General features: G+C 52.6%; 2 protein-coding genes across 2 annotated transcripts; both read right to left on the minus strand.

The window, feature by feature from the left end:
* Positions 1-4,338: 4,338 nt before the first annotated feature.
* JN550_013881 (uncharacterized protein) lies at positions 4,339-4,833 on the minus strand (the record flags this gene model as incomplete). Its single annotated transcript, XM_049312517.1, has 1 exon — positions 4,339-4,833. The coding sequence occupies one exon, from the start codon at positions 4,831-4,833 to the stop codon at positions 4,339-4,341; it is 495 nt and encodes a 164-aa protein (XP_049164150.1).
* Positions 4,834-7,315: 2,482 nt separating this feature from the next.
* JN550_013882 (uncharacterized protein) lies at positions 7,316-9,139 on the minus strand (the record flags this gene model as incomplete). Its single annotated transcript, XM_049312519.1, has 3 exons — positions 7,316-8,821; positions 8,959-9,048; positions 9,119-9,139. The coding sequence occupies 3 exons, from the start codon at positions 9,137-9,139 to the stop codon at positions 7,316-7,318; spliced, it is 1,617 nt and encodes a 538-aa protein (XP_049164151.1).
* Between the last annotated feature and the right edge of the window lie 479 nt (positions 9,140-9,618).

Below are 9,618 nucleotides of genomic sequence, written 5' to 3' on the forward strand. Positions count from 1 at the left end.
TGGCAAGAAATAGGCCGGGTCGTTGAGGCATGCTACGGGAGCATAGTATCTCCCAATAAAATTCTTGAGTCCCAAATTTGACGCCAACCTTGACTCCAATACCAGCGTCTATCATCCCAACGAGAGTCGCAGGAAACCTAATGGGGTACCTCCCCCAAACATTGCGGCTGCGAACCCCACGACATCAAGGAGCGTTCCGCCCCCAACAGCAATGAAAATGTCATTGTGAGACACGCCCAATCTGATACCGGCGTCGATTACTCTTAATACGCTGACCATGTCCTTCCCTTTGCTTGATATATGGGTGGCCAGGATGCAAAATCCGCCAGTTGTGGCACGAAAGCTCTCAAAATACCCGTTGATGAGAGAAACTAGACTGCTTCCCAGTCGGCTGTCCATCGCAATTAGGATCCTCTTCCCGGATGGATGCGAGCCAATTCTCCTGCAGTAGTTAAGGATAAGTGTCTTGTTGCTCGCCTTGAAAATATCAGATACGGATGCAACGTGGTATCGCACCACCTCGGAGGCTACGTGTTCGTGGACCTTTATTAATGTTGGTTGGATTATTATGGTTATAGTGATCCTTTATCCCGGATCACTTTGATCCAAGGGTGATCCTTCCCTTGAGCTCATTCGTGGCTCGTCGTGATCCTTTGTCCTGGCTCACCTGCCAAGACCGTGATCCATGTTACGTGACCTTCTCTATCTTATTGGTCCCGTGGTCTTCTTGTCCTGGCGGCTGCGCGCCAGCCGCCTGGTGGGTTCTAGTTGTTCCTTTCCGGGGTCGGGGTTCGTGAGGCTATGTTCGTAACACACGTTTTAATACCTTCCGACATCGATGAGCTCGATTCACGCGAAAGGCACGATTATATTATTTTAATTAATACTGAAAAACAGCGATATAGTGAGTATTTCCGTCGCATTATTAAGTTTTCCTTTATAATCGGACGTGTTTTACGAGAGACGTATGGTCCCCGCCGAGATGTGGCGGTCTGGCTTTAAGTAACGAAAGACTGCGACGCTCTTCTTACGAGTTGGAAAATAAGACTGCCTCGCTTCCTTAACTTCACAACTAGACACCCATTTAAGAAGTCTACGACCTTGAAAAGACAGGTGAGACTGCATTTCCAAAGCCGTATAGTGATTTTTTCCCTTTCTTACTCATTATACCACAGAGGAACATGCTAGCGATTAAATACCATCATTTCCGAACATTAATTCACCGCCCATATCTCTATCATCCAAGCCTGTATGAACAGGTTGGCTACGCACCACCGGCCAATTCGACTGAAAAGCTCCGAATGTACCAAGATATTTGTATCGCAGAAGCTCAAGCGACAATTCGCTTGATGCAGGATGCAAACGACGTTATGGATATAGTGTTATACTTTCCCTGGTGGCAAATGGTGTCCTGTCTAGTATGCGCGGGCTCTGTCTTAGTGATGGCCGGAGCTCTACTTCAATAAAGAGACGATACGGACTTCAGAATTACTACATTAGACGAAGATCTTGCCACATGCTTGAAAATTTTAGAGGCGCTGAGCGACAAATCGGACGGGTCAAAGCTTGCCTTGGAAATGCTGAAGAAGACTAAGGCCCAGACGAAGCGGCTGTCTGAGAAGTTGTCAACCCCAAAGACTAGTCACGAATCGGAGGACAGCTCTCAGGCTGATCAGTCTTCTCTTCTCATTGATAAACGACCCGTAGAGCTTTTTTCATCCGGACAAGGCTGGTCTTCTTCCCGGCAATGATTTAGTTCACGGGTTGGGGATTGACGTGGCCGCTGGGGGGGGGACGAAACGTGGCATCTGGATATTCCGGATTCCATGAATTGGCCTGCTCAGTTTCTAGATCTATTACAGGGCTCCAGTGCACCATCGCACGACTGATGACTCATTCGCAATCGAAATCACAAAGGATAGTTGAGGTAAGTAGAATAAATGGTAAAGCTTCGCTTGGCTAGCCCTCGTCCCCATAGCCTGACTAGAGGCAGACTCGAAAGCCGATTTCTCTTCGCAGGTATGCGCAGTCGGTGCTGCCCACCCAGTATCACTGACGTTTGAGTTGGCACAAGATGGCATGTCGATGGGCGATGCGGAAAGTGTTGGGAACACGGTCAAGAATGCGACTAATAGATTTGTGTTCAATCCGAGTGATTGCTGCGGGGCGCTAGTCTTTCTGCCCGGGCAGCATGCAACGGTCGTTTTCATCCCTCCCCGGGATGCCTAAAGAGTCTGCAAGTAGCTCTACTATCAGGGTGGGTTTTCCGAATATGAAGAAGGTTGCCCATGACGGATCTGGCGGCACCCACGGGACCACCTCGACGTCATGTCGGGGGTTTGCACATACGCATTGCTGCTCACTAGTAGTCTACCCCTAGATATTGGATTTGGGTTATAATACACCCAAGCCTAGACTTGCAAGAAAGTTCAGCGACATACCACTGGTGTCCAAAATGGACGTCCATATTAAACTACACCACGAGAACGAGCATAATGTTTATACGTCTCTGGACGTGGTCACCGGGTTGATATCACTGAATCTGCCGGAAATCATTTCGATCTCTCGTCTGGAGCTTTCTTTGAAAGGTAAGTGGATGAAGTTTTCGCCATAGTCTGCAGCCCGCTCACATTCTAGACACAGGCAGGGTGTTGTCCTACGAGAACCACGCTGCTGCCCTTGAACAATGGCCTGTTCCTTATTATCGCAAGGTCAGGACCTATCTAAAAGAAAATGTCTTCTCTCTCTCTGACATGCTGTCTCAGGTGTTTGAGGTGTCCCAGATGTTATTCCCGAGACCTCCGCTCAGCGCCACAGCACGATATACATTAGCACGGGGGATCCATGGGTTTTCGTTTGGGATCGATTTCTCTCTCTTATCTGACTGCGTAAACAGTATTCTGGCATCAAACCTGGCATCTGACTGCATATGCTGCGATACCCGTCGATTTTTCTGTTTAGTTCAAGTAACAGCCAGAGGTTGCGGCCATCTCCGTCGTCGGATTCGCAGACAGCTTGCGCTCACACTGGTGCGCGTGGAACTACCACACATGGCTTCATATCCAAGCCAGGGGTCGAAGAAAACTTATCACACGCTCTACCCTCAGCAGCTTGGGATTGGAAGTCAGGCTCCGGTCAAGGTCGGAGATCTACCTCCTTACAGCCCCGCCATTGTGATTGGGGCAAGTCTCGGTGGTACTGGACTGATAAATATTGGAGACTCACTACCGCTGCATCTTTGGGTAACGGTACCGCACTTCATTTCTAGGGAACATGACATCTACCTCGAGAGTCTTCAGATCTTTCTTATCGACACTACCACCCTCGGCTTCGGCGGCCATCAAGGATTGAATTTGACAACCATCAAGATTGGGTGGATCCGAGTGAACCGGCTGCTAAAAACTAGGCCGAACGACGAATTAATCGAGATCGAAAGCTCTTCGTGGAGGGAATGTCGTGTGCCGCAAGGCATTGTCAGGTGTGAGGCGCAAACTGCAGCTCAAAACTGTCGGTTGCAAATACTGTGTGAATTATCCGCAAATAAGGCGTCGATAAGCACGGTGAGGACCCATGAATCTATTCTTTGATTATCACTACGCCAATTCAACTAACTATATATATATACATGGAAGTACGCATCAATACTTCTTCCTATTACACTCGTGTCTGCTGCAACGCCTCCGCCCTATCAGCCAACCGTTATCAGCGACCATTCCTGCGGCGTTCTCTCTGCTATATCTAACGTGGTGGAAACCGCCAGGTAGTTGGTTTTATTACGGCCAATACGGCTGATTGCCAGTACGAAACGGTATCCTTCCACTAGCATGCAAGCATGAGACACGGAGGAAGAGAGGACATCTTGCCACTCTTAGCTTTACCCCCATATCGATGGGCTGGAGAACAAGTCTCTTGTAGCTAGGGACATATTGTATTATCAATACCTTTACGTCCTCCATTTTCTCACATTAATCTACTGCATTGCGCACAAGCTGGTCTTTCCTTTCGATAATAATAGTGGCCGTTGGCCACGACCCCATGAAAAGAATTAACACGAGTGTGAAACAACAAAACGTCATCAACCCTGAATAGTGATACTGTCGGGACCATCAATAAAGTACGCAGCGGCCGGGTGATTCCACAAGTTCTCGCGTAGAGCTATATGATAGACCGTGATCAACGTCTAGCTAACACCACTACCGAGGGTCAATGTACATACGCCAATTACAATCAACACTGAAATGAGACTTGTACTGGCCAACGTGCCAATGTATTAAGGGGTCTGGAGGACGCATCCGATCGTGTGGATTCTCATCACGAGACTAGTCTGCATGAACTAAACTAATGTGTATGTGTAGGATCAATCCATTTCACTGTGGTTGGCTTCTCGACTGGTTCAACATTTGGCAAATTGATCGCAACAGCCTCCGAATCACTCCTCATCAAGACACACTCCAGCTGCTCATCGGCACTGGCATTGATCTCCTGGTGCGGCACGTAAGGCGGGACGTAGATGAAGTCGCCGGGGCCGGCCTCAGCTGTGAACTCGAGCTTCTCACCCCACCGCATTCGCGCCTTGCCCTTGACGACGTAGATCACGGACTCCAGGTGCCCGTGGTGATGCGCCCCCGTCTTAGCATCCGGGTGGATATGCACCGTGCCCGCCCATATCTTTTTTGCGCCCACGCGGGCGAAGTTGATGGCGGCCGCGCGATCCATGCCCGGCGTCGAGTGCGTATTATGGTCGAGGTTGTCGCCGGGAATAACCCGGACACCCTCGTTTTTCCAGCCGTCGGTGGGCGGGGGAGGGATAGCCTCGGCGTTGCTACCAGACATGGCGAAAGGTGTTATAAACTGTGGATGGAGGTGTCCTTGGTGTGAGTTGTCTCTTAAAAGCGACGTGCGAAGTTGCGAATGTCGGAATGAGGGGAAGCTCACGACCCTTTCTCAGCCCTAGAGGACCGTGGTAGCGGTCCGGGAACCTTATACCGGTCCCGCCGAGCCTACCCGCTTCGGTGCCCATGGGAGCGGGTCGAGCTCGCACGTCATCCGTCGCCGGATTCGCGTGAGGGCACGTACGACACAGGTACACCCCAGCTGCCCGAGCCCCGGGGAAGGTGAGAATGGTCGCAAAACTCCGTGTCGTTTCGGATTTCTGAACCTTGTTTTTTTTTTAATTGGTACGAGGTTTCTTTTCCCCCGGCAAGCGTCTGAGGAGAAAGTCCCCTAGACGCTAATGGCAAACCATATATTAACCGTTATTAAGTAACAGACTTGCAAGCTGTGGAAACCGAGCGCACGACCCCTTGTGGTCGGGCCTGGATTCCAATTTACAGTTGAGGCATTGAGCGTAGGTGTGCAGGTATAGTCTTGACTTGTAGACAGCCTGACGCCAATGCAGCTGAACAACAACCCTGATCGTCTCTAGGATAGTCCCGTAAGGTACCAAGTGTACAACCGCTCGAGCCTTGCAAAAAGCGAAGTACGCCGGTCTCTCATCTTGAACCTTGCCATGGATCTGCACCAAGCATGGCAGAGCCAGCGAGGAATAAGAGAGGCCAGGGCCCAGAAATATCTTCCCCCGGTGATGAGTCGACCTTTACCAACCCAAGCGTTACTACCCCGGGACTAAGTTAGACGACAATGTACAGTCCTTACCAGACGTTGCAAGCCGACAGGTATTCCACTATCTTCTCAGGAAATATAGCATGGCGCACAATGCGCTGTCCTCTGGAAGCTCCGGAGGGCGTCGTCCAACTACACCTGCTGAGGCAAGGCGGCAGCAATGTGCAGCAGCGCGGCTTCCTTGGAGCCAGACCTCCTCGACCTGGAAGATGATCATTTTTTGCGATATGATTCAGGAGAAGCTAACCCCGCCGAGATATTTTGATCAGAGGAAATATAATTGTCGTCATTGTCCGAACCGTTCCGAGCTGGCGGCGGCACATATTTAGCCTCATACACAATGATAAACTAATTGCAAAGTCAGACCACATGGACAGTCGGAAATTCAGGACGGATTGGTATTCGAACATGACGGATACGCACAGAGACATCAGGGAAAAAGAGTTTCTTGTCTGGGTACTGCTGATTAATGATTCGAACTGACTTTGAAGCTTGGGGTTGCATTTTTTCCGAATGGGAATATGCGTAGGATAGAAGCCGAGTTGGCTGCCAGAGAAAATAGGAAGCGAAAATAGGGTGAACATCACACTCCATCAATGACTCTATGCTCTGCAAAAGCGGATCTTCCGTTACTGTCTCTTTAGTTGACAGGGTCCTAACGTCCCAAAAGGACATAAGCTCACCCTCCTGATTTCGAAATTTGGCTGAGCCAAGCTTTGTTGATCTGGTAATCACCTTCCTCTTCCACTGTCGTGGATGGAGAGTACCAGGGATAGTGGCAGAGTCGTGCAATATCACCAGACCACTTCCAGTATATTCCGCTCATAGGCTCCTTTGTCTGAAGGAGTGTAGTGCATAACGGGTTGTAGCTGACAGCCGCATTCGCATCTACTTTGAAATACGTTGGCTGGCCCTCAATTTCCTTGCTGTATTCAGGTCAATCCAACGGTGGATACATCACCTGCTAGTAATGACGAGCGCTCTCGCCCAATGAGCATTGCGGACATGGACGATGCGTACAGCTTGTGCTAGTAGCCACCATGACTGCTCGTTCAAAGCCAAATGTCAGGCCGCCAATTGAGGCTGAGAACCCCCCTGAGCTAGCCAGTCCTCAAGGCTATCCAATGCGAGACACACGGCTTCTTCTCGTCCGTTTCGTTGATTGTGATATAGTTTCCGTTAACTTTCATCTTGACGTAATGAAGGAAACACTCCCCAGGTCTGGATGGCTTTAAGGAGGGTATCGCAGGGAACCATTCGACCCAGCCATATGTAGTCAACGCGACCTTTTCAACGGGTCGACAGTGTTATTATATAGCCAAGTTTATGGCTCAAGCCGGATCGAGAATCTATACGTGTGTTCACAGATACACACAAGTATATAATATTAATCAAACAGAGATGGAGATTTGCAGCATAGCCAGTCGGTACATGTAGTGGTCCAAGGGACAGGGAGGGGATGTAGGCGACGCACACAAATAAATTTGAATACAGTCTCTTGGTGGAAAGGTATGTAAATGTCAAATCTTGTCCCTTACCTTACGCCCGCTGAAATCAAAAACCGGAATGGACGGGTATGTGTAGGTAAACATCCCCGAAGACCGTCCGTAGATTGTTCCCTAATTGTTCCCTGATACATGGGGCATTTTTCTTTTCTTCTTCAAACTCGAGTGGCGGGGCTCTCGAGGCACGTCTACTTCCTCTTTCCACCAAACGAGCCTTCAAACCCGGCACGGCCCTTCTTCTTGGCGGCTCCGGCCTTCTTCTTCCCTGCCTTGCCCATCAGCCTTTCGTCCTTGCGCTTCTTGATGTTCTCCTCGCGCTTGTGTTGGCGCTGCTTCATGGCCTTCTGGACGCCCTCGGCCCTCTCCTTCCATGCCTTCTCGCTCTTCTTCTTCTGTTGCTCCTTCCGCTTCACAGCCTTCTTGAGCAGCTTCTCGTCGTCTCGGATCTTTTCGCCCTCAACCTTGCGCCTTGCGGCGAGCCACGTCTCCTTCTCCTCAATGTCCTTCCGCTTATCCTCGTCCATATTGGCAAGGCGCTTCTTCTCGTTCTGGAACTTGAGCAGGGCCGTCTTGGGGTCGGATTTGCCCTTCTTCTTGCCTTCGCTCAGCGTATGCGAAAGGTCATGGGACAATTGGGCACCGTCAGCGAAGGCGACCCTGCCGAAGGTGAAGTTGTTGTCGGCCAGATCCACGGCCGGGCTGAGGATGCTGCCTGGCGAGTTGCGAGCCGAGGCCAGGGCTTCCTCGCGCTTCTGGTCCTCCTCTTCCTTGGCACGTTGTCGCTGCTCCCGCTTGTGGGCCTTGCGCTCGGCCTGCTTCTGTCTTCTCGACTCGATCAGCTCCTGGCGCGTACGAATCGGCTTGCCGTCGGGCCCGTCGGCCTTGCGGGCTTCACGGAGAGACTGGATCTTGGCAGCGAGACGGGCCCGCAGGGCTGTAGTGTCTGTGGGGATCTTGATGTGTTTCGGCTTCTCCGAAGGCGGCACGGTGGACGATACGGATGTGGTAGTGCTCGGTGCCTGGCCGGTGGAGTCGGCTGGTGTGCCGTTGGTGTCGAACACGGGCGACTCGGGATCGGAGGGCGACTCGGGTATGTCGCCCGCCTCGTCATGGGCGCCGGCGTCGGCGTCAGCGGCGATTCCGGAGACATCCATGTCCTCCACATCGGAGCCATCGTCGTCCTCGTCCTCGTCGTCGTCGTCCTCGACGGTATCCTTGGATGCGTCGGCGGCGGCAGCCGCAGTAGCACCGGCGGCAGCTTGCCTGGAGCCTCTGGCCGCGGGCTTGGACTCGCGCGCGCCGAGCTTGATCTTGTTGACGCCGGACTTGACATTCCTCCTCTGGAACTCGGCCTCCTCGTCACGCAGAGCCTGGCGCTCGGCCTTCCTCTCCTTCCTGGCCTCCCTCTTCTCGGCCTTGCGACGTTCCTGCTCGGTCAGCTCGGGGTCTTCCTCGTCGACGGTCTTCTGCTTCTTCTTCTTGAGGCCCTGGCCGGGCTTCTCGGGCTCGACGCCGTCAACGTCGGACCAGTGGTCGGAGTCGTCGCCGAGGCCCTGGTCGCGCTTGCGCTTCTTCAGCGCCTGCTCCTCCATGACCTCCTTGACGCTGCGGTTGAGCTTGCTGTCAGGGTCGAGCTTGTTGCGGCGGGCCTCGGCAGCCTGGGCTTTCGTCTGCTTCTTCTTCTTCCACTGGGTCTGCGGGTGCCTTGTCAGGAAAGGAGTACGAGCGGAGAGTTCCAACGGGAGGGGAGGGGGAGGAGAGAAGGTTGTCATCGATGACGGGCTGGAGCTAGGCCGGCAGCCAGGGGACAGGAGGGTAGGCGAGCACATACATTGCCCTCTTCGCCATCGCCGTAGTACATCTTGGCTGGGATCAGGGACAGCAAGCCGTCAAAGGCCTTGGCGTGGTCGCGCAGGCGGTCCTGTCGATTGAACACGTTTGTCAGTCTTGGGAGGTCTGCGGGTGGCGGGGTCCGCTCGGCGCCGACGAACCTGCAACGATGATTCCGCCATTCTCGACGAGGCGCGCCTGGTATATCCGAGGGGGGGAAGGGGGGGATCGAAGCACTGGTTGGATAGACGGCGGGACGTGTGCTGCTCAGAGGGGGCACAGGTGCTGGGCGAAACGAACGGGCACTTTTCCGGTGCGAAGAGTGGCGTCGATCGGGTGATGGGCGACGACGATGGCGACGGTGATTGATTTTGTCCCCAGAGGATTGGAATTTTTTTTTTCTGGGTGCGGAGCGGGTCGCTTACCGCTAACTTAAGTCAAGTGTCGAAATCTTGGCGCCTTTCTTGCCTTTTTGCCTTTCTGCCTCTCTGCTCCCCCTCCCCACCGTTGGCGGCCAGGCGGGCCCTGCCTATCCGCTAACTGACTTACAGCAGGCGGTGAGAACGCTGGCCACTGGTGTGGAAAAGCCAGCCATCATCCTGGATATTCATTCATACACGCAGATAGGCACAGGCTTCTGTCCAGTCCTGTCCTCACTGCA

The sequence above is a fragment of the Neoarthrinium moseri genome, assembly GCF_022829205.1.
Source record: "Neoarthrinium moseri strain CBS 164.80 chromosome Unknown scaffold158_Wmoseri_CBS_16480, whole genome shotgun sequence".
In the NCBI taxonomy this organism is placed as follows: domain Eukaryota; kingdom Fungi; phylum Ascomycota; class Sordariomycetes; order Amphisphaeriales; family Apiosporaceae; genus Neoarthrinium; species Neoarthrinium moseri.